Source organism: Diabrotica virgifera, chromosome 5, assembly GCF_917563875.1.
Source record: "Diabrotica virgifera virgifera chromosome 5, PGI_DIABVI_V3a".
Classification (NCBI taxonomy): Eukaryota; Metazoa; Arthropoda; class Insecta; order Coleoptera; family Chrysomelidae; genus Diabrotica; species Diabrotica virgifera.
This window is the reverse complement of record NC_065447.1, coordinates 46,762,725-46,789,265: the sequence shown is the minus strand read 5'-3', so window position 1 is coordinate 46,789,265 and position 26,541 is coordinate 46,762,725. Positions and strand designations below refer to the sequence as shown.

The 26,541-nt window shown below is 33.1% G+C and overlaps 1 protein-coding gene across 1 annotated transcript; it reads left to right on the top strand.

Moving 5' to 3' along the window:
- The first annotated feature begins 20 nt into the window (after positions 1–20).
- On the top strand, positions 21–26,297 carry LOC114331188 (uncharacterized). Its single transcript, XM_050652474.1, has 4 exons — positions 21–190; positions 3,386–3,475; positions 18,631–18,775; positions 25,970–26,297. The coding sequence occupies exons 1-4, from the start codon at positions 48–50 to the stop codon at positions 26,228–26,230; spliced, it is 639 nt and encodes a 212-aa protein (XP_050508431.1). The 5' UTR covers positions 21–47; the 3' UTR covers positions 26,231–26,297.
- Positions 26,298–26,541: the final 244 nt, after the last annotated feature.

Genomic DNA, 26,541 nt, shown 5'->3' with positions numbered 1-26,541 from the left:
GTTTTTATATCATAATCCACCATGAAATTAGAATATTTGGGTATAAAATGAAAAAAAAAAAATCTGAATCAACTCAGTTGTGTTTTCTCAAAACTAAGAAGATGAAGCTTAATTTGATTTTCTTTGCATTTGCGATCTGCATTATTGGTGTTCAACCTAACGCTCTACCAGGGTCTTCAGCACTATCTCCGTAAGTAAAAATTATAAACTCAATTTTTTGTTTCTTTTTATATGTTTTTTAATATCATATTTTACAAAATGGTTTATGTATAAATTCATCAATATTCTTTTGTGATTATACTCATGCACATCATTTCTATATTTTTCATCAACGCCACTTTAAATGCAGTTTTAGGGGACTGCATATAGATTTTCACTTCGGAAAAAATCAAACAAGATAGAACTTTTTGTAGTTTCATTAAGAAATGTTAAATAAACAACATATCAAAAAGTTCTACTCGAGAAGTGGGTGCTTCATTTTTGATTAATCAAATGAACTGCGAAAATAGATGTTTTTTTAAATAACTCCGAAAATATAAATTTTTGAAAAAAACTAACTAGGCCATTTAAAATTTCAGAAAATTTTACAAAAAAAACCTTATATAAAGATTTTTCTAAAATTAAATCTGTAGCTTCTATAATTTTTTATTTATAACGCTAAAGTCACCCTTCTCACAAACATTGGCGCACCAGTGTAAACTAGCGTACGGCGAAGTGCACAGTTGAGTTATTTTAATGTAATTCTTTAACTAATGGATCAAATGAAATTTTACAAATTGAACATGAAAGAAGAATAATTAAGCTATCTTAGAATTATAATAAAAAGAAACAAAATATATGGGCATAAGTACGGTGTGGCTGAAAGTGAGACTTACATGAATTTTGTTTAAAAATGATTTAAAAATGTGTAACTAATACAATTTTTCTTATAAAACTCTCAATTTTGCACAACTTACCTTTTAGTCATCTTACTAAACCACGTTTTATTCAAAAAAAAATCTCAAAAATTTAATTCAAATAATACGACGTCTCAAAAAATCATAGTTTTACAGAATTAACACCATTTTAAGACGGTATTACTCAATTTCCAACACATCTATTACAACTTTATAGGTGTTTTTTTTTAGATCAGGATGTAGTCTTTAAAATGCACTAAATTATTTTACTTTAGAAATGAAATAAACTATTTCTTTTTGAGAAAATTAATATAAGAAAGATAAAAAAAATGTAATACAAAAACCGAAAATTACCAGCTAAAAAATTGTCTATACAAAGTGATCAAAACTTTTTTCTGTAAAACTTATCCAGAATACATTTAATAATAAGCTTAAACAATAATAAATCAACAAAAAATGTTTTTTAGCTCTTATACAGTATGTCTGCGTAACTTGGAACCTATTGATAACTTTTTTATTATCAGTCTTACGAAAAAAAAATTATTCTTTATAAAATACTCTTCATCGTATATAATCTAGAATTTAACCATCAAATATAAAATTTTATTAATTTTATACGAAGAATGTCAAAAAATATGAATTTCACTCAAGAGTAAAATAACTTTATATTTCACAATATCGAAAATTGTTATAAAGATAAGTTGTTTGGAATTAAAAAATATGTTTCAGTGTTTAACAACATCCTTCTAATTAAAATAGTGTGAATAATAAAGGCACTTGACTCTTAAGACAAATTCATATTTTTTACATACCCCGTATAAAACTGAGAAAGTTTCATATCTGATGGTTGTATTATAGATTTTAGACCAGGTAGAGCATTTTATGAAGAATAACTTTTTTTTTTCGTAAAACTGATAATAAAATAGTTACAATAATTGTAATAAAGTGATGATGGGTATCCGTAATTTGAGAAAAAATTTTAAAAAAATTTTTCGATTAGAATAATGTAATTGTGTATTAAAACATAGTTTTTCATTTCAAACAACTTTTCATAATAGCATTTTTTGATATTCTGGAATAAAAAAAGTACTTTACTCTTTAAAGAAATTCATATTTTTGACATAACTCGTATAAAATTGAAAAAATTTGATATCTGGTGGTTGAGTTTTAGATTTTTGACTATCCAGAGTATTTTATAAACAATAAATTTGTTTCGTAAAATTGAAAAGAAAAAGGTTTTCCATATGGTTCCTAGTTACGCAAACATACTGTATAAGAACTTCTGTACAAGAATTTTCAAATTAAAATGCCATAGTCGGATTCAGCATAACCAAAAACAAAATAGAAACATATTTGATCAAAGTAAAATGATTCATTCAACGATATTTTTAAAATTATTTATACAAAAAAATTTTTATTGTCTAAAAAATTAATAAACAATTAGCGGCCAAATCTGCGAGAAGAACTTTTTACTGTAACATGTATATAAACTAACAAAAAAAGTATTAGAAAAATATAAGCTTGTTTGAATTATTCCGAAACAACGCATGTTTTCGTTCTAATTGCACTCCCCTATTTCATATATTCAGATTATATTACTATTCTAAATGTTGAATACTTATGTTTCTTTAACCTTTAACTACCCGCGCATCAAGTTATAACATAACTACACGCGTGGCGTACTTTGTACGCCACAAGAAAATACACTTAAAAACAGCGGATTTGTTTAATTTTTTTTTAATACATTTTGTTGTTTGTTATAAACCTTATTCGGCATTAGTGAATACTTGGAGTTCCTTTTCAGTAATCCAATTGGGATTTATAACTGGAATCATGGAATAACTGGATTCCATGATAAATAAAATTACTAATAAAAAAATTTTTTAAATGTGATTTTTTACAGGAGAAAAAGTATTGTTTATAAAGAAAAATATATTTTTTGCCATAATGACTAAAAAACAATTAAAATGTGTACTTATATTACGACTTATAGGAATATAATCGTGGGGTATATTGTCCACCACCGGAAACAACAAATAATAAAATGTAAATTACGATCTTTCCAGAACGCCGATTATACCGAAACTAAAACCAAATTGTAAAGCATATTCCAGTGATAGGTTAGAAAGATAAGCAAGGTCAAAAATTAAATTTTTAAATATATTTCCAGTAGAATTCTTATATCTGGCGTACAAAGTACGCCAGCGCGTGTAGTTAAAGGTTAAGAGACTGTTTCTACTGTGTAATCTAAATTACTTGATCGTTGATCGTCTATATAGAGGTCGGCAACGATCGTATATACAGAGAGTCTATACTATGAAATATGCAATATTTTAAATTTAGTCCTAGATTCATACAACATAACATACAAAACGAAGAATTTAAACTTATTGTATAAAATTTAGACTAATACAGTCCATCTGATAATAATAATAATAATAAAAGATATAGTTAAGGTTTTATATATTTATTTTTTTATATAATTTTAGCCAAAGTGCTCAGGCTCTTGTGAATTTCGCAGAAAAAATACTCGAAGAAGCTAAAAACCCAGAACGCGTACAAAAAACGGTTATTGAACAGTAAGTGATTTGTTGTATTTTTTAACTTATCTATGATAGGTGTTATCATAGCCAGAGATCTGTTTTATAGGCAACACAAATTGAAGATAAAAATTTTTACTAAAAGAGGCAGAAATCTTATTATGTAGGCTATATAGGCAAAACACTTATTATTTATTATACAAAGTACTTACTTATTTACTTAATCCAGAACTCGTCTACCTTTTGGTGTGAGGTATTGCGGAGTTGGGTTCTCCGTCGTTTTCTTCCACATTTTCTTCCATTTCCTTCTATACATGGCCAATGCTTTTGTTTTCTCCCATTTTATTCCTCTTTTGACGGCCACTTCCCTCACTTCTACTGTCCACGTCTTTCTTGGTCTTCTTTTCTTCTTTCTTCTCATATCTTTCGCTTCATATACCTGTCTTACTATTTTTTCTTCTCCACTTCTCAGTACATGTCTGAGCCATCTAAGTTGTCCTTGTTCGATTATATTATTGTTGTAACTGGGTGTATTTTCAGATTTTCTCTAAAGGTTTGATTTCTAATTTTATCTTTCCTTGTTTTTCCCTCTATTGTTTTCAAAAATCACATTTCTGTGCTTATTAGTCTATTCTTTTGCCTTTTTGTTAATGCCCATATAATGCCAATCTAACGGCATAGGTTAGAGTGGGTTTCACAATCTTTTTACTATTTCCGTTTTTATATTTTCAGGTATTTCTTTCTTATTTAAAAAGATATTAACTTAACACGCATACCTATATTTACACAACATAGTAGTATTAAGAGGCAACAGTATCGCGCGGAAAACGTGGTCCAAGATTGCGGCAATTATTTTGAATATTTTGTCGAGATATTTGGCACACATATTCCTAATATATAATAAAGAATGGCTGTACAGATCCCAATTTGAGAAATATGTTAGTATGTGGAAATAACTAAATAAAATACTGCAAAAAAGAGCCTGTACCGCCAATAAGAAGAACAAGAAAATATACTTCCTTCAAATAAACTTTTTTATTCCATGCCTAGATTGTGTGACACATTGTAATTACTAAAAATAGATTTTCTATAACAAGAAATCGAACGTGACTGACATTTAGCGCGTCTATGAGTATAATAATAATTATTGTTTTTGATAATATTATGTCACTGTCACTGTCGAATTGCCGACGTACTGTTGCCTCACTGTTGAAAGTTCGTAGAACTGTCGAAAAACAAACATATTGATTACGCGCTACTGTTTACTCTTATTGTTAATTAATAATTAAACATTTTAGCCACTTAAAATTTGTTCAACGATAGTTCAACTGAATGTTGCATACAATTATTTAAAATTAACCCCTCAAGAGCCAACAGAGCCCATTTTCGAAAGTTCTGCGAAACTTTGGCAACAGTGCGTCGAGATTGTTTGACATAACTTGAATATTGTGACATTCACTCATAGGCGCGCTAAATGGAAATAATAGAAAACAGTTTTATTATTAGTAAATAAATATTTATAAAAATAAATCAAAATCGGTGAATAATTTATTAAAAGCGTGTATTTTGGATTTTTTATTTAAATTTAAAATTTTACTTTTAAACTATTGATGATCTTTCTAGACTAAAAATCCGTTCGAATTTTTTTACGTAAAGTATACTTACGTTTAAGTAAAACTCAAAATAATTAACAATAATCTATTACTCCAAACAGTCCAACAACTTAGTTCTATTACACAAAAACATAATAAATTAATTATAAATGAACACTACGAATTCTTAAAATAATACATTACTGCACTGAGCAGATATTGATACAGATAACAGAACAGATAAGCGAATCATGCTATTATACTTAGAAATCTGACACAGGTTTGTCAAAATGACAGTGACTATTTATGTATGTTGCCTAATCAGTTATTAGTTAAAATATGTTCGATTTCTTGTTGATAAAAAATTTTAGTAGTTCCACTGTGAGACCAAATCTAGGCATGGGATAAAAAAGTTTATTCGAAGGAAGTGTATTTTTTTGTTCTTCTCAATGGCGGTACAGGCAGTGCCGGTTTAACCTTACTTCGGGCCCTGGGCGCTGGAGGTTTAGGGGCCCCCTTCATTGCCATTCGTTGTCAGTTTTTTAACAAGAAAACACATGCAGTAACTATAAAGATTTATTGTAAAATCCATAAAGTAATTTTTTTAAACAAGCAAGAAGAATAGCAAACGTAAAAAATGATCCAAAAATTACTTTTAAAAACATAAATAAAAAACAGAAAGGTCCTCAAAACAACACATGACAATCAAAAAACATATTCTAAAAAATACATAAAGACAAAAATTAGATCACTTTTTTCTTGACTAGGCATTCGCAAACTGCCATATAATATTATCACAATTCAGTTTCTCCCGTTCTTAATTCTCCGAAAGACCTCCGAAAAAGACCGCTCACCTGAAGCGTCAAAATATTGGAAAAAGTTGTCTTTACATCCTGAATGACATCAAATTTTTCATAAATTGTATGTTTATTCAAATTTTGGCATTACGCTACAAAATGGGTAATTTCATTATGCAAGTTTTCTTTGGTTTCATCAACATAGTTTTTATGTTTCTCGCATAAAGTATTAATTCACGTCTTGACTTCTTTATCTAGAGTAAAAAACATCTAAAAGCTGGTGTTACATCCTAGTAGCGTAGCATTTAATTCGCGATTCTGAAAACGCGATTCTAATTTTCTAGACTCTAGATTTTCTGCGACAGCGATTTTTTTGTCGCTGCGACTACAAATCGCAAGTGGAGTGCTAGCCTTAAGGCTCGTTTTCATGCTACGTCTTATTGTACGTTTTGTGCGATAGGATTTGTCCTATCACACAAATCTTACAATAAGACGTAGCGTGAAAACAGGAAAACGTACGTCTTGTCGAATCGAAAAAATTAAATCCGCTTATTCAAAAAACGTACCTTTTGTCGTACGTTTGTACGACACACAAAACGTACAATAAGACGTAGCGTGAAAACGACCATTTAGAGGCCACTGTATAATGCCAAATTGCAATTTTTGTAATCGCTTTACTTCTGAATGTTTAAAAGAGTGTGTAGCTATTGTTTGGGTATTGGCATTTTCGAGAATAATCTATTCTTTATCTATAAATTAGATTTATGTATATCTATTTTTGTCTTTAGTTGAACTAAAAGAACTTATTTTGTTCCTCCTGTTTTAAAGCCGAAAAGTGAAATAAATTACTATTTAAGCCCCATAATTCAAAATGAAATTATTAGAAACTAAAAAAACTCCGTTTATGCGATTATTTTGGATACAATTCGAGCCATGGCTAAACTTTCTCTAGTTTTTGGAAAAGGGCCCCGCCATAAACACTGACACGTGTCCCCTGTGGGGCTAGGCTACTCCACTGTGTATAGGCTTAAATAGATGTAACAATAGAACATAGGCATTAAGTGTATTGGCGTATCTGCGTATGAGATTTTTTTCGGAGAATATGTAGATTATTTAGCGCTTTTATTTTTTTATAATTAAAAGGAATGGACCCCTTCGGGCCCCGGGCCCCTGGGCGCCCGTCCCAAGCGCCCAGTGGATAAACCGGCACTGGGTACAGGCTCGTTTTTTTAATATTGTATTTAATTTTAGAGTAATTTCCACATTCTAGCATATTTCTCAAATTGGGCTCTGTACCGCCACTCTTTACTATATTACGAATATGTGTGCCAAATATCTCAACAAAATATGAAGTACGCTACTGTAGCCTTTTAATGTACACATTAATTTTGAACTTTCGGTCAAAAAATAATCGAATTTTTTTAAAGTGAAAATGTTGTGTTAATACAGGGTGTTTGGTTAAGAATGGGCCATAGCTTAACCTTAGATTCCTGAGGCAAAAATAGGTCGATTTAAGCTAACTTACCTTTGTACAAAAGTTGATAATAACCGAAATACAGGGTGTCAAAGTTAAACTTTTATTTTATTTATTCTTGAATATTTCCTAACAGTCACGGGATAATAACACGAAATTTGGTAAACGGGGGTTTTTGGGACGTGAAATCTAAATTCGCCACCAAAAATGATGTATTACCCAGAGGGCGCCACATACGCCTTTTAGCGCTCATTTAGTATGTTCAATTTTTTTATTACCCTCTCAACATACTTTTGAATCAAAACTTCGATTCTCATAATACTTTTACTTAAAAAATGTGTACTACATTCATCTCGCTAAACTTAGCCGTTTTCGAGATAAACGCATTTTAAATCTTCGAGGTAACATAATTTTTTTTTTTATTAGAAAAAGAAGTCGCATCCACCAAAAGGTTATTAGCGACGGAACAAAATATAAATAACAAAAGTAAACAACTACAGGTTGTACAGAATGTTTATGGATTTTAGATAATTAACTATATTGTCGCAGGAATAGTTTTGACCTAGAGCCTGTGGTAGAGCGTTTGGGATCTTGTAGCGCTGTCTTTCTTGCTCATATTTACTACAAACTATTAAAAAGTGTTCGACTGTTAATCGGACATTACACTGATCGCATATAGGTGGATTACTCTTTGTGAAAAGGTAAGAGTGCGTTAACCTGGTATGTCCTAGACGTAAACGCGCAACCGCAATTTGTTCTCGTCTATTGCGCGACGATGGAAACCACTGAGACACATTATTTTTTATTTTATTTAACTTAGAATTAGATTGAGACCACTCATTTCGCCACAAACACAATACTTTATTTTTAAAATAAGCTTTTAAATCACTGGAAACACACTTGTCTATCGGTTCCGAAAATTGACTTAAAATTGCCTCTCGTGCAGTCCTGTCCGCTTCTTCATTTCCTGTTATTCCGACGTGTGAGGGAACCCATACAAATTGAACGCTTCTTCCATGTTCATGAGCTTGGGAAAGCTGGTATTTTAGCAACTTAACTCTCGTTAAGAAGTTTCACAGCACGGTATATGGCGTAGAGTTCAGCTGAAAATGTACTACATGCTGGGGGTAAACGAAAAAGAAGATTGTTTTCTGAAGAAACGATTGATGCCCCCACACCGTCTTCGAACTTAGACGCATCTGTGTAGATTTTATGGTAGTCGGGGTACTTATTTATGAGGTCCTCGAACTTGGAACGAATCAGAGAATGGTGTGTATTAGATTTATCGAAATACTCCAGAGATGCATCACAGGTTGGTAAATCGATCAGCCAAGGCTCGGAGTATTTAATATCCGAGGAGAAAACCTCCGCAACATAATTTTGTTACACCCGAAAAATAACTTAAAACCATAAAAATTTACAAAAATGTATCGCAAATTTTTTCAAATGGAATTTGCGATGCAATGACATAAATATGAGAACTGGCAAAATTATTATGGTTTTAAGTTATTTTTCGGGTCTAACTACAATGATATTACGCAAAAAAATTATATTGTATCGCAGACTTAAAATGCGTTTACCTCGAAAACAGTTGAGTTTTGCAAGATGAATGTAGTATATCTTTTTTAAGTAAAAATATTAAGAGAATAAAAGTTTTTATTCGAAAAGTATATAGAGTGAGGGAAAATGTAGAGTGGGGGATAAAAAAAATTTAACGTAGTACAGTGGAACCTCGTTAACTCGGATTAATCGGGACCGCGGCCGTTCCGGGTTATCGAAAATCCGAGTTAGCCGGAGAAAATGGTAAACATTAATAAAATACGGTATACTTACAGATTAACTACGTTATAATTGAAATAACATGAAATATATATGCACAGTACACATCTAAATTACATATCAATTACGCCTTTATCAATAATTCTACCTAATGCTTCTAGTTTCTTTTCCATTGTCACTACAACATTTTTACGTTTTGTTGCCATTACGTAGACAAAAAACACGCAAACACAAAATCTGAATAGATTTACGAACGATTACAGAACGGAAGCGAACAATACGACTGTACTACACATAATACGGTCTCAATCGCAACGATGTTATGTATTTCATAACAGTGAAGACTAGACCATTGTTTAAAAAAGAATTTTTTTAGTCTTTTAGTCTTTTTTAAACAATGTTAAGACAGTTTGTGAAATAAATAAAGGATACTACAGGTGACTATTTTTTCCGATAACACAACAATGAACGTCGTGTGACATGAGTCATTTTTACTATCGTATATGTAGTTCAAATTACACAAATACCCATTATTTCTCAAATATTATATTACATACATTTTTATTGTTGAAATGTTTGTCTGATGAAAATCGGTCCGGGTTAGCCGGACTTCCGGGTTATCGGGGGCCGACTTATCGGGGTTCCACTGTACATCATTTTTGGTGGCGAATTTAGATTTCTCGTCCCAAAAACCCCGGCTTACTAAATTTCGTGTTGCTATCCCATGCCTGTCAGGAAATATTCAAGAATAAATAAAATAAAAGTTTAACTTTGACACCCTGTATTTCGGTTATTATCAACTTTCGTACTAAGGTAAGTTAGCTTAAATCGATCTATTTTAAGCTCATGAATCAAAGGTTAAGCCATGGCCCATTCTTTAACAAACACCCTGTATACAGGGTGTCCCGAAAAGATTGGTCATAAATTATACCACACATTCTGGGGTCAAAAATAGTTCGATTGAACCTAACTTACCTCAGTACAAATGTGCTCATAAAAAGAGTTACAGTCCTTTGAAGTTACAAAATTAAAATGGAGTTTTTTCAATATATCGAAAACTGTTAGAGATTGTTTTATTGAAAATGTATCATTCTTATGACAGGAACATCTTAAAACAAAATTATAGTAAAATTAGTCCACCCCATAAAAATTTTATGGGGGTTTTGTTCCCTTAAATTCCCCCCCCCCCAAACTTTTGTGTACGTTCCAATTAATTCATTATTGTGGTACCATTAGTTAAACACAACGTTTTAAAATTTTTTGCCACTTAATCTTTTTTTGATAAGTCACATTTTATCGAGATGTGGCTTCTCTTTCAAAATGTACCTAAAATTTAAATTATAAATAAATTTTCAAATTATTAACAGGTCTCTATTTTCGTACTTAACCATATACAAAAATGTGGTGGATTCGACAAATACTCAAAATATCTCGATAAACACTGGCTTACTGAAAAAGTACTAAGAGGCAAAAAAATGTAAGAACATTGTCTTTAACTAATGGTGCCACAATAATAATTTAATTGGAAGTTCCACGTAAGGTTGGGGGGGTTTAAGAGAACAAAACCCCCATAATATTTTTATGGGGTGCTCAAATTTCACTTAATATTTTTTAAGATGCTGCTGCCATAATAATGCCACATGTCCATTTTCAATAAAAAAATCTCTAAGAGTTTTCGATATATGAAAAAAAATCGATTTTCATTTTGTAACTTCAAAGGGCTGTAACTTTTTTTGTGTGCACTATTGTACATAGGTAAGTGAGGTTCAATCAACCTATTTTTGACCCCAGAATCTGTGGTATAATTTATGACCAATCTTTTCGGGATACCCTGTATAATTAAATTGACAAAAATATATTATTTTCATTGGCGTAGTGCCTTCATTTCACCTGAGGGCGAGGAGAGTTATCAAATTCTGTTTTCATACAATATAATAATATAATAATATACACATATTCTCTTTAAAAATTAGGGTGGTAAGTATCATTATCGTTTATGTATATTTAAAATCAAATAAAAATAACAATAATAATAAAAAATAACAATAATTGGAATTTTAGTATTATTTTAGAATATACTTATAGTACGAGAAAAAAAAGAGAACATAAAACTTATGGATTTGCAGCATTAAACTGTTTTTAATGGTATATAAGCCACATAACAATTTTACTAAAAAAAATGATTTTATTAAAAAAACGGAAACAACAGGAAAACTTTCTCTTTGTGGATTTTATTAACGTTTCGACGTCCAAATCGGATGCCGTTGTCAAAATACCTATATTGACAACGACATACGATTTGGACGTTGAAACGTTAATAAAACAATTTTTTTTAGTAAAATTGTGGCTTATATCCTCGCATTAAAAATAGTTAATTGCAAAAATTCCACAAGAAAATAGCTTCAGAACAACATTGATTTGCATCATGGTTTACAAAATGCTCCATCTATTTCTAGAGAAAGTTTAGACTATGGTCCGGTCCATGTACTAACTTAGAAGTAATTTAAAAAAAAAACGTCTGAAACTTTCTTTTTAATTTGTGTTTTGCTTCTCGACATTGGTACACCACAAAAGTAAACTCTGATAAAGTAACCGATTGTACAACTGGTAATTGTATATTATCATGGGAAAAAAGTTAGGGATTTCTCGATAGTTAAGCCTTAACTCTCAAGCAGATACAGTTTTTTTCTTCTTCTTCTTATATTAGGCATATTGACCTGTTCTTAATCGATATTGAGCTTGTATTCGTAAATTTGCTTGTATCATCGGCCTTACACCTGACCTGATTTGTATAAGCGTACTTTCCCTTCCAGCCTCATACGTTTATTTCTCCATATGACATCTCTCAGACATCCTGACACGTAATTGGCTTTATTTGCTTGCTTTTGGACGCTCTCTTAACATCTCCATAACTACATATTTCGACTCCCAGATATTCGAATTTCGAGACTTGTTCAATTAGTTCGTTGTTAATTACTATTTTGCATCTTATGGATTCCCTCGACACTACCAGGAATTAAGTCTTAGCTGTGGATATTTTCATGCCGTAGTTCTTCGCTACTGTATTGAAAGTTTGTGCCATTCGCTGTAGGATATCCTCGTTAGCGGAGATTAAGCTTGCGTCGTCAGCATGACAGAGGATTTTTATTTGTTTTTCTGTCATCTTATATCTTTTTCCTGTACTTTTAATGTTTTCTCTGATTTTGTCCGTTACTAAATTAAAAAGCAATGGGCTCAAGCTATCCCCATGTCTGATTCCTGAGTTGATTCCTACTGCCGATGTTAGTTATTCTCGACTTTTATTCTGGTTTTTTTCTTCCTATTAATTTCTTTATTTTTCTGTATCATCTTGTTGGGCTGATTTTTCTCCATTAGCAATATTAGCACATCTTATTTTACACAATCAACGCTTTAGTCAGATCTGTAAAGTACATGCAGGTTTATTATATTCCAGTGCTTTCTCGTCTATTGTGGACCTTTCCGAAAAACTTATTGTTTCTCTCTAATTGTGTACTCTTCATTTATTTTACTGGCAAGTATTTTTGGTAAAAATTTAAGAGTTGTGCTCAGCAAGGTGATAGTACGGTAGTTGGTAGGGTCTTTGTTGTTTCCTCTCTTGTGTATTGGTATTGTTATACTCGTCCTGCACGGGTCTCGTACAAGCTGGGTACATATTATTTCTTAAAAAAGAATATCTATCTCTCATCCGTATTTTTGGTATCCCATCGGGTTCTGGGCGTTTTCTGTTTTTTTAATTTACGTATGGTATTCCTTATTTCTTCTTATGTAATTTCTAGTTCTGTGTCTATATTGGATTCATCTTCATTTGTTATTTCTTTTTCTTCTTCAGGTGTTATAGTATATTTCTTATATATTTCTTTTACATAGGCAGTCCAGTGTTGTGTTTCTATTTTATTTAAACTTCTATATTCGTTAATGGTTTTTTTCCTATTTTTAGTATTTTCTAAATTTTTCTTTGCGCCCCATACAAATCGAGTACATTTTTCCAGAAATCTATTATAAACAAACATTGAAATTATTATATTAACCAAAATTTTATTATAGAACTGGTTAGTAATATTAGTGTCATGATACAGAGTAGTGGCCTACTTACTACAAAACACATAATATACTCACGGACAAAAATATTGCATATTATGCATGTGGAATTAAAGTGCCTGTGCTATTATCCTTAGCCCACCTGTATCATAGGAATAGGATCTCTTTCCGAATGCGATGTTTTAAAGTATCATATAAATGCTATAACCAGATTTAAATCTGATCTGGGCTTTATGCTGGCCAGTATAATTTTTAAATTAAATCTCATCAAGATAAATCTTCACTATGCTAGCGACATGAAGATCTGCATTAACACCAATGTGTCATATTCAACATGGCTTTCAAATATCAAAACATGATCTTCTTAAATGTTTTTATATGCCAATTGGTTGGCATTCGCCTAATCACCTTCACGTGTTCTGTATGTCCTTTCAAAGCAATACCGTTCCTTAGCACTATGCCGCCACCACCAAAACTAACGTTCTGTATGAGGTTACAACTGACGTACTGTTCACCAACCCTTCTGTAGACGAAGTTTTGTAAATCTTGCTTCCATATGATGAACGCTATGCCAGATGTAACCTCATACAGAGTGTTAATTTTGGTGGTGGCGGCATAGTGCTAAGGAGTGGTATTTCTTGGAAAGGAGATACCGAACTTGTGGAGGTGATTGGGTGAATGACAGCTAATATTATGTACATTATAAACATTTTAGAAGATCATGTTTTGCCGTTTGCCAGCCATATTGGATAACAAATTTGTGTTAACCTTCGGATGACCAAGCGGAGGAAATTGTGACCCCAGCGTATGTTTTTCTTTAATAAATTCAAAAGTACTTTCAATTTTTAACTCATCATTTTTATTTGACTTTAATATCATTATAGATATCCTCATATTTTGAAATAAAAAAAATTCCCTATATTTTGCGAACAAAAAATATATTCTGAGGTTGATGTTTAGTAAAATACCGTCTATTATGTGTAATTCCGTGTAATTCCAAGTCGTTTTACCCTAATGACGTCGACTTTGCAAAGTAACAAGACACTTACTCAACATACACATTACACATGACACTAATATTCATGTTGTGACTGGCTGAATGACATGTCCATGCCATAAAAAAATCTTCATTTTTTTGTTAATTACCATTTTTGACATTTTTGACCTGGGGTCCTTTTTGCCCCCCTTGGCCATCCGTGTAACAAAAAATGGTTGGTCATCGGAAGGTTAATGCACCATGACGCAGGTCTTAATCTCCGTGGAATAGTGAATGCTTACCTTGATGAGATTCAATCTAAAAATTATATTGGCCACCATATAGCCCATATCAAATTTAAATCCGCTTATACCATTTATATGATACTTCAAAACATCACATTCCGAAAAGAAATCCTATTCTTATGACACTGGGGGCAGCACAAAATATTTTATTTCACACGTTATTTCAAAATATGCAATATTTTTGTCCGTGAGTGGTAATAGGCAAAAAAAGCGATTTTTCCATGATTGCAGCTTTAATGATAACCAAAGTCAGGCAAATATGCAGGCTGAAAAGTAAGATATATGCGCATATATATGCATAATATTTCTATCAAATATGCATGCATTGCATATGCATTTATTTCTGTCAAATATGCATGTATATGCATATATTATTTGTGTCAAATATGCATATAGATGCATTTATTTAAACAAAATGTGCACTTCATAATCCGTTTAAATACAAATCTTTTTTATATAACTGAGTTCTTTTTCTTATAGGTGCCAAGAAATATTTTTTTCATATTTGAGATTAAATTATTAACAAGAGGAGATTTATTTCTAATTTCTTCGTGGAAACGTGGATAAAAAATTTTCAAATTTGTGTCCTACTTTAACCATGTAAGTTGCGGCAATCTGAAAGAAAAAGCAAAAATTTGTCTTTGGGAACAGTTGTTAAGGGAAGAAAAAAATTTGCTAAACTGTCTTGGAAAAACTTTGAAACTGTTAATACGTTGGTTTTATCCAACTGCCTGGAAGCAATTAAATGTCATTTACAAGCTTGCTCATTTTTAAGAGATCTGATTAATAAATGAGCGATGTAACGTCTAGAACAATCTATTATTTCATCCACATATACATAAAAATAGTTGTCTCCTATATCTAATTTTATTTTACTCAGTACCGCAGAATATACAGAATCGACCTCGTTTCTTCTTAAGCTTCTTTCACTTGGAATATTCCATTTGCAGTATTTTGCAAGAAACATACTCAAATTTTCATTTGATAATTTGGAAAAAGGCATATTTTAGCTTAACAATGCATCGCACAAATCATGGTTAAATATCTCTTGCTCACTTTATTTCCGATTAGTTGATCGTAAGCACCTAGATATCGAATCTTGCTTTTTCTCCAACGATTTTAATTTCTTTTTTCTTTGCCGGTGGATAAAATAGTTTTGCAGTACTGAACTATTTGGATTTTTTTTTCGCATGGTATCTCCAAAAAAATTCCTAAAGTAAACTAAGTAATTTTTAAATCCAGGGTTATTTAAAGCATTTAAATGTGTAACAAAATAAGTTAACAACCAAATATTTATATTTTTTGGTTTTCTGATTATTTTAATGCAATTTAAAGTACTTAGGTTTACTTGTTATTTGTAATTGTATTGACTTACAATTTTAGTGCATGCTGAGCAAAATACTTTTCTCATATCAATGATTTATTCTGGATATGTCTTGATCTATGCAGCCACATTCGCTTCTTTATACAGACATTTTAACTACACTGGATAAAACTTTTTATCATTCTGTACACTCCAAAAGTAACTGCTTAAGTTCAATAAATAAACTACATTGACATTTTCCTTAACCGGGTCATTCACGTTCCGATTTTTGGTCCATCTAGTGGTACGACTAGAGAGAGAGAGAGTGATACGTTGGATCTAAAATCAGACCGTAAGTGGGTGGTGGTCCCACTAGTAAGACCACTAGTGGTCTTACTAAGAAAGTTGGAGCATGAATGCCGATGTTGGATGTTGGATTAAAAATTTCCACTACACTGCTCATTTTCATAGTTGATTTTTTCGTGAACGGATTAAAGGATTTCGCTATTTTTTTTATTATCTTAGATATTTCTTTAGTATTTACACAGTTGTGCAAAGATTTAATTAAATTTCTTTTTTGTACTTATACCGGGTGGAAGAAAAGTAATGTTTTTCTTATGTTAAGTTTGTAGTCTTATGTTTTGTGAACATTTGGTTTTTTTAATCTCCCTGATATCTTTAGCTTTCTAAAGATAAAGAAAATAACAAGAAAATAGGTGGTTTTACGCCTTAACATGTATTTTAACTGAAACAAAACTAAATTAACACTAAAAAATAACAGTTAACAAAACTTTAAAAACAGAAAGACACATAACGTAAACGATTGTCGATCAGGTAAGCGGTATGCACAGCACAACATAAGAGAGACGAGATTGTTTAATGGAGGCTATATGATGTTTTTGGGTGGAATTACCCTGAAAGTAATACGGATTCGGTGTCTACCTGGAGGCTCTTTAAATATCGAGAGGTACATTACACATATTATTTTTCTTTGAACACTCTTTTTCTTTAGCACATGACTTAGCAAGACATGACCTCCTCACGTATTGCAGTCATCAGTTAAAACACTTTAAAAAGTAAACGTTAAAAAGTAAAACCGTCTAGTTTATTTGTTATTAAAGATATCAGAGAAATTAAAAAAATAAATGGTTCACAAAAGATCAGACTACAACATAGTATCGATGCATAACCACCATTTTACCTTTACCTCCCTAAAGGGTGTCTCAAACTTTTGTTTCGGTTAAAACACATGTTAAACTACAAAGCCGTCTATTTGCTTTGTTTCTAAAGATATCAGGCACATTCAAAAAACAAAATGTTCACAAAACATAAGACTATAACACGATTCCGATGCATACTCATTATTGTACCTCGTCCTCCCTACAGGGTGTTTCAAACTTAACATAAGAAAAACATTTCTTATCCTCCACCCGGTATAAGTACAAAAAAGAAGTTTGAGTAAATCTTTGCACAACTGTGTTAATACTAAAGAAATATCTAAAATAGTAAAAAAAATTAGCAAGACCCGTTAATCCGTTCACGAAAAAATAAATTATGAAAATGAGCATAAATTTTCTATATCCCTAACTTATGCCTCGCAGTATATTACGTATGGGATGACCACAAGTTTCTTTACGCAAACATTCCTAGTTTGCAAATATTTAATAGAAAATAAACTTTCACAAAAATTACCCTTGTTAAAATACAGTATTCTTCATTATCTACTTTTTGTTGGGACCAATCATTTTCTTTTCAGTAAATAAAGACCAGTTTCTTATTAATCTGAAACTATTTTCTTTTGGCATCTTATGCAAATTTACTATTTGAGTTGGGAATAGGCCACGATATTAGTTATACATTAAATTTATTTGATGTTTCGACTTCCACTTCGGAACATTTTGATAACGATTTCAGAAGTAGAAGTCGAAACGTCAAATAAATTTAATTTCTAACTAATATTGTGATTTATTCCCAATTAAGATAGTAAAGGACATCGCACACATCTTATGGAAAATATAATGTCACTCAAATTCAATAAAATTTATACGAATAGATTCGTTTTAAATTAACGGTCAAATCTTATCATTGCGCCAACTCCATATTTTCAATAATAAGAGCAGAAATTGATATAAATAAATCTGAAATCAAATGGATACGTACATAAGTTAGAGAGAGAAAAAATATTTTATAATACCCAAATTGTCGGTACTCCATAAATCAGCGGATTAGTTTTACTAATCCGCTTAGGCCCAGCGGGGTTTAAGCTCTTTTGAATAGCACCCAGAGCAATAGTGATTGTAACTGACACTTTTACTGACTAAAAAATTTGATTTCGATAAATTTTAATTGCAATTTGCGCCGTAATTAATCATAATTAAGAGTTGGCGCAATGATAAGATTTGACCGTTAATTTAAAACGAATCTATTAGTATAAATTTTATTGAATTTGAGTGACATTATATTTTCCATAAGATGTGTGCGATGTCCTTTGCTACGAGACCGCAGTAACTAGTTTACCTAAGTTAAAAAAAGGCCAATAAGAAGCCCCAATAGGCTAATTCCTGGGAATTTTTACTTTCTATTTTCAGGTACCTATTTAGAAATTGTTAAAGGATTAAGATAAGAATAATATTACATATTTTGAAAATATCAGGTACAAAGGTATTTGAACCATAAATTAACAAATAAATTTGTTTTGAAAACCTATTATATGCACTTTATTTTTAAATATATCAGTATATGCAAAATTCAAAGGAAAATACAAAAATATGCAAATGCGTATGCATATGCACTCTTGCATATCTGCCTGACTCTGATGATAACCAATAGTAAATTGTAATGACTCATCCAACAAAAACTTAATCTAGGATGTCTTATTTATTTATACGTATTTATCGACCTTTTTTTAGAACTGAACAACTAAAAAAGACATTTTCAATAGAAACTTCCGAACGTAGCGTAATCCCAGATTTGCAGTATTTGGTGGCACTCTTCCTTCATGGATTGGGAGATGTAGTTAGACTAGTATTACCTCCTGGTGAGGATCTCTACCATGTAAGTATAGTGTAATTAAATAATATCGTATACATAACATAACATAACATAATCGATGATCCTCTTATACCGTAAGGTGTCGAGTTTTCTTCTTTACTCGTTATTCTCTGCGAACTTACACCACTTTTTTCGGTCCCTAGCTAATTATTTGGCTTCCTGCCACGATTTCCCCCTATTCTGCAATATTTCCATCACACTTGTATTCCACGTTTTCCTTGGTCGGCCTCTCCTATTTTTTCCTATCGGCCTCGCTTCCCATGTCATTTTAACCTGTCTGCCGTCGTTCATTCTAAATAAGTGCCCAGTCCATTTTAATTTCTTTTCATGAACTTTTTCCTTTAATGATTTTACTTTTAATTCTCTTCTAATATCTTCGCTACGTCTTTTATCTATTCTCCTAGCTCCCACAACTTGTCTTAAATACCTCATTTCCGCTGCTTGCAATCTCTCTTCTTGTTTGTCGTTCAATACCCAATTCTCTGCTCCATATGCAATGACAGGTAAGTAAATTGTTTTAGATATTATCATTGTGGTTTTCCTAGTTATTTCATTTTTATTTAAGAAGTTTTTATACAGCGAATGATATGTTCTTGTGCCTGCTTTTATCCTATTTCCAATTTCGTCTTCTTGTGTCCTCTTCTTATTTAAAATCATTCCAAGGTATTTAAATGTTTCTATCTGTTCTATTTTCTTGCCTTGGATTTCAATATTTAAGTTAACATCTTTCTTGGATATTGCCGTTACTTTTGTTTTTTCCATATTAATTATTAGATTGTAATTTTTTAATTCTGCCTCCTAGATTCTTATGTTCTCCTCCAGAGCTCTTTCAGTTCTTGCCACAATAACAATATCATCTGCAAATACACAGGCTTCGATTTTTATTTGTTGTAGATTTCTGTATCCTATGGTATATTTTTTTGTTTTTGGCCAGCATTTTTTAATTACTTCGTCTATTACACAGATAAACAGTAGGGAGCTCAATACCCCTCCTTGTCTGATTCCGTCGTTATTTGTAAATTTGCTGGAAATAAGATTACCTGTTCTTACCTGACTTATGGTATTGCAATACAAACTCTGGATTGTGGTTATCAGTTCCATATCCACTTCCTTATTTGTCAAGCTTTGCCATATTCCCTCCCTGCTTACTATGTCAAAAGCTTATTTCATATCTAGGAATCCCAAATATACCGTTTCATCTTTTAGTATGGCTTTTTCGAAGATCTGCTGTAGAGTGAAGATATGGTCCTGGACGCTATGTGCTGGCCTAAACCCACTTTGAATATCTGCTAATCTAGGCTTCACTAAATTCCGGAGCTTCCGTTCTAGGATAATTTCATAGACTTTTAATGTTGAACAGAGCAACGATATGCCTCTGTAACTTCCACATTCTCTTGAATCTCCTTTTTTGTGTATAGGCAATATTATAGCCGTGTTCCAGTCACTCGGTATTTTTTTAGTTTTCCATGTTAGGTTTAACATTTCATAAAGTTCCTTTATGCCCAGTTCTCCCAGATATTTCAACAACTCGGCATCTAATCCATCTATACCTGCAGATTTGCCTATTTTTAGTTGGGTTAAGGCATCTTCCACTTCATTCATTTGTATTTCATTGTCCCCAATTACATCTTTTTCTTCTGTGGTTGTATTATTTAACGTTACTGTTTTGCTATCTGCTATTTTCTTGTCTTTGCTTAAAAGTTCCATAAAATATTCTTTCCATTTTTCTATTGGTCTTCTTCAGTTATTATATTCCCAATCCGATCTTTAACTTGCTGAAGCTTCATGTGTGGTTCCTTTCTCATATTTTTTAGGACTCGGTAAAATAATTTATTATTATGGGTTCTATTTTCTTCCACACTTTTCCCAAAATCTTCCCATGCATTTTGTTTTTCTTGTTTAACCATTGTTTTAACTTTGTTTCTTTGGTCTTTATAATTATCGTAGACCAACTGATTTCTATTTTGTAGATACATTTTCCATAAACGTTCCTTTTTTATCACTTCTTTTTTAATATCTGCATTCCACCAACTCGTCTGTTTTTTCTTGTTGTTTCTTCTTGTAAATCCACAAACGTTTTCTGCCGTTGTCACGAGTATTTCTTTAAATCCAGTCCATTTAACTTCCACATTGTTTATATGTTCACTTTTATCAATCTGTTCAACCTCTTTTTCTGTTTCTTTTACATACTTATTCCTGGTTTCGATATTCCTTAGTTTGTATGTCCTAATTCTTCCGTATATCGTATACATACCTAAGTATATTGGTTTTTGTTTAACTCTTACACTACAATTTTAATAAAAGTCTACTCTAATTTAGAATAAATCTTTTAGTCTAAGAGCTGGGAGCGGATCTTGTGCGTGATAAGTAATATGAAAAAACTATACGGGGATATGTTGAATTAGTTGTGTACATGACTTTCACCAACGGCCGGAAACCAGAGTTGGGGCCGAGGGTAGTTATAAGGGGTCAAATTCTCGGATTTTATTATTTTTTTTATGACGCTCATGATCGAGATAGTGCACCAAAATTTGGGAATAAGTAGGTCATGACGTACCTAAGTAAAATCTCTAGGGGCTCAACGCTGCGTGGCCGACAAAGGGGTGGGGGTAGGGGTGAATATAAAAAATATAACGGGTTTTTTGCGACGTTCGTGATTGAGATAGTGCACCAAAATTTGGATATAAGTAGACCATGACATAAATAATTAAAATCCCCAGAGCCGGAAACCAGAGTGGGGAAGGAAGGTAGTTATAAGGGGTCAAAGTTCCGTTTTTTATTTTTTTTTTGTGACGCTCATGATTGAGATAGCTCGCCAAAATTTGAGAATAAGTAGGTCATGATATAACTAAGTAAAATCTCTAGGAGTGGCACTCTGCGTGGTCGACAAAGGGGTGGGGCAGGGGTGAATATAAAAAAATGTAAGGGGTTTTTTGCGACGTTCGTGATTGAGATAGTGCACCAAAATTTGGAAATAAGTAGACCATGACATAACTAAGTAATATCCCCAGAGGCGGAAATCAGAGTGGCCGACGAGGGTAGTTATAAGGGGTAAAATTCGCGGTTCTTATAATTTTTTTTGTGGCGCTCATGATGGAGATAGTGCACCAAAATTTGGGAATAAGTAGGTTATGACGTAAGTACGTAAAATCTTCAGGGGCGGAACGCTGCTTGGAGTACAAAGGGGTGGTAGACAGGGGTGAGTATAAAAATATATGGGGGTTTTTTTGCCGTTCGTGATTGAGATAGTGCCCCAAAATTTGGGAATAAGTAGATCATGACATTACTAAGTAAAATATCTAGGGGCGGAACGCTGGGTGGGGGACAAATGTTGTGCCGGGTCACAAAAAAATAATACACACTGCGACTTTGACCCCTTAAAACTACGCTTATCCCCAACTCTGGTTTCCGGCTCTGGGGATTTTACTTAGCTAAGTCATAGTCTACTTATTCCCAAATTTTGGTGCACTATCTCAATCTAGCACGTCGCAAAAAACCCCTTATATTTTTTATATTCACACCCCCACCCCTTTATCGGCCACGCAGCGTTCCACCCCTGGAGATTGTACTTAGATTGCTCTCAATCATGAGCGTCACAAAAAAAAAATAAAAACGGCGATTTTGACCCCTTATAACTACCCTCATGCCCAACTCTGGTTTCCGGCTCTGAGGATTTTACTTAGCTATGTCATGGTCTACTTATTCCCAAATTTTGGTGCACTCTGTCAATCACGAAAGTCGCAAAAAAACCCCTTATATTTTTTGTATTCACCCCTGCCCCACCCCTTTGTCGGCCACGCAGAGTGCCACCCCTGGATATTTTACTTAGTTACGTCATGACCTACTTATTTCCAAATTTTGGTGCACTCTCTCGATAATGAGCGTCACAAAAAAAAATAATAAAAACGGCGACTTTGACCGATTATAACTACCCTCATCCCCAACTGCGGTTTCCGGCTCTGGGGATTTTACTTAGTAATGTCATGATCTACTTATTCCCAAAATTTGGTCCACTATCTCAATCACGAACGTCGCAAAAAACCCTTTATATTTTTTATATTCACCCCTACCCCCACCCCTTTGTCGGCTACGCAGCGTTCCGCCCCTAGAGATTTTACTTAGTTACGTCATGGCCTACTTATTCCCAAATTTTGGTGCACTATCTCGATCATGAGCGTCATAAAAAAAATAATAAAATCCGCGACTTTGACCCCTTATAACTACCCTCGGCCCCAACTCTGGTTTCCGGCCGTTGGTGAAAGTCATGTACACAACTAATTCAACATATCCCCGTATAGTTTTTCCATATTACTTATCACGCACAAAATCCGCTTCTATCTCTCCGACTATTTGTGAAAATCACTATTAAAAAATCTATGTTTTGTAATTGTATATGGATGGCCCCACTATGTGGAGCTTAGCCTGTGTCAAACCTCCACAACCGGCCCAGGAGGCCTGTTGTGGAGGGCCCTGAGGAGCTCCTTCCTCAGAAGAATCTCCCTGAGGCTACACCCACCAGTACTGAATACTCTTTAACACATATCAATATCGAAAAGATCTCAGCTTGAAAGACTAATGCATGAAAGCCGACAGCCTGGCAAGACTCAAATGCGACTCCAGCACCATACACTCCAGCACCTGCCCGTTCGTCTATTCTGGAACCATCTGTGAACCAGGTGAGCCCATTCCGGTAGATTATTCTGGGTTCTCGTTAGATCCACTCATCCCGGTCAGCAAATTGAACCAAGACGGAGGATGAGAACTCAAATTGAGGGGTCATCCTGCCCTGCACCATAGAAAACATACGACAACACTCGATGTCAGTCGATATAACACCCATTCATTCCCAAGCAGTATCCAGAGCAGTTGAGATGGTTGAGACGATAGGCTGCCATCACGGCTTTGTGCTCTTGAATGAGATGTAGAGAATGTTAATCCAGCAGAACCTCAAGAGCTGCTGTGGGATTAGTCTTCATGGCTCCTGAGCTGCCAACGCATGCCAACCGCTGTAAGTGAGCCAACTAGACCTTGACCGAAGACAGTCTAGTCTGTGGCCACCAAATAATGGACACCACACGACTTTCCACTTTGCAAATACCGATCTTCCCAGCATCCTCTGTTACCCTGTCTACCCGCCTTAGCTTTCGTATACCCCGCCTCCTCATTCCTAGTAGACGGAGAGGCAGCGCTGAAAAATCTATTTGAATTTACTAAAGCTAGATTTTTCACAGTTGATTACTGTGAGTGTGTAGAGAAACATACTGCGGTCGGTCAAGCGAAACGTAGAACATGGGTTACTGAGAGGGTATCAAAGTTGCTTTCCTACGAAGGTAATTATTTCCATTTACTAAGGCTGAAAATCTGTACACACATTCTAAATTAAATATAAAAAAAAGTTATTATAGTCGGTCAGCTGTATGACGGGACAGAGCCCGTCGGTCGGCCCCAATAGTCGATTGAGGAAATGAAGCATTTTGGCTCGCAATTTTTTCGTCCAGCATGGATTTACTTGAAATTTTCACAGAAGGTAGGGAATAGTCCAAGAATCATTTTCTATATCATGCCGCTGTCATACGCTAAAACCTTGGGGGTGGTTGCCACCCCATCTCGGGGGTGGGAATTTTTTATTACATTTTAACCACGTAATTCGATGGAAAACGTGATTCTAAGAAAAAAATGTTTTTTACATTTTCTTCGTAAAACTAATATTTTTCGAGTTATTCGCGCATGAAAATAACAGTTTTTCGACGAAAAAATCGACTTTTTTAGAGGGTTTTTTGAGAATACCTCGAAAAATATGCATTTAATCAAAAAAACTGTAGAAATCAAAATTGCATCTTTTATTTTAATAACACAAACCAAATTCTTCTCCAATAATATCTTTAAGACCAACACAAACCTAGATACGGCATGTTAAAATTAGCTTTTTTCGTCAAATGCATAATTTGAAATATTCAAAGCCAAATAATGGGAAAAATTTGCATTTTTCGAGGAAAACTTAAATAATCTTTTTTCAAGTATACAATTAGACCTTTCAAAAAATAATAATAAAAAGTTTCTAGCATAAAAATTAAGCGACTTAAGCGAAAAAAATGTCGGTACCTGCTTTTGAAAGGTATAATTGTATACTTGAAAAAAGATTATTTAAGTTTTCCTCGAAAAATGCAAATTTTTCCCATTATTTGGCTTTGAATATTTCAAATTGTGCATTTGACGAAAAAATCTAACTTTTAACATGCCGTATCTCGGTTTCTATTGGTCTTAAAGATATTATAGGAAAAGAATTTGGTTTGTGTTACTAAAAGGTACTATTTCGATATCTACAGTTTTTTTGATTAAATGTATATTTTTGGAGGTATTCTCAAAAAACCCTCCAAAAAAGTCGATTTTAATAAAAAATTCCCACCCCCGAGATGGGGTGGCAACCACCCCCAAGGTTTTAGCGTATGATAGCAACATGATATAGAAAGTGATCCTTGGACTATTCCCTACCTTCTGTGAAAATTTCAAGTAAATCCATGCTGAACGAAAAAATTGCGAGCCAAAATGCTTCATTTCCTCAATCGACTATTGGCGCCGACCGACCGGCTCTGTCCCGTCATGCAGCTGACCGGCTATAATAACTTTTATTTATATTTAATTTAGAATGTGTTTACTGATTTTCAGCCTTAGTAAATGGAAATAATTACCTTCGTAGGAAAGCAATTTTGATACCCTCTCAGTAACCCCTGTTCTACGTTTCGCTTGACCGACCGCAGTATGTTTCTCTACACACTCACAGTAATCAACTGTGAGAAATCTAGTTTTAGTAAATTCAAATAGATTTTTCAGCGCTGCCTCTTGGTCTATAGCGTTTGCGCTGTTAGAATCTTTTTATCATATTAGGGCTCGGGCTTCAAGTCTTGCTCACTCAACAACGAAGAAAGACTTCTTCCTTCTAACCTTAAAATTATTGGAATTTATAATTGTTCTCATAAACCTAATATTTATTTGAAAAATATAACCCTCTCCAATGAAACGTTTAAAGAAATAAAATAAAGAGTGAAGGAAATTGAAAAAGTGTTTCTGGACTGGCAACAGATTCATGTTAATCTTAACAGTTTACTCGAAAAAACCTTTGCTCAAAATATTTATACTAAGTATGGACTACACAAACGAGACATACTCTGTTATTTAATAAATGCATCTTATTTACAGGTCATCGCTAAAGGTTTACAGAAAGTTGTACGATGGTTTGTTCACGATAATGAACCATTGCTAGACCTCTTGGACAAACTCATCGTTGCTGGAGAGAATATAGCGAGAGTAGCAATTAATAGTGCGATAGCCATCCTTCTAGGACACCCTGTGGAACATCAACATAACCTAGAACAACATGTGGAACATCAACACAACCTAGATCAGCCTGTGGAACATCAACATAACCTAGATCAACCTGTGGAACATAACCTATGGTAATCTGAGTCTTATCATCATGTTAAAATTCTATGAGCTTAATAAATCTTCTTACGCCTAATGAAGAAAATTATTTCATTTTATTTTTATAGGTTTTCTAGAATTTAAGACATCATTAGAAATATCAAATATGAGAAATTGGGTCAAGCTAGTGTATAATCGCAATAATAAGAACATGAAAGTCCATTCCTATCATATCCTATTCAAATATTGTATCAAAACAGACTGAACTAGAAACTTAAAAACATAAATTTCAATAACATCGAAGACCACTACAATTACATTAAAGGAAGTATTCACTATGCAGCAAAAGA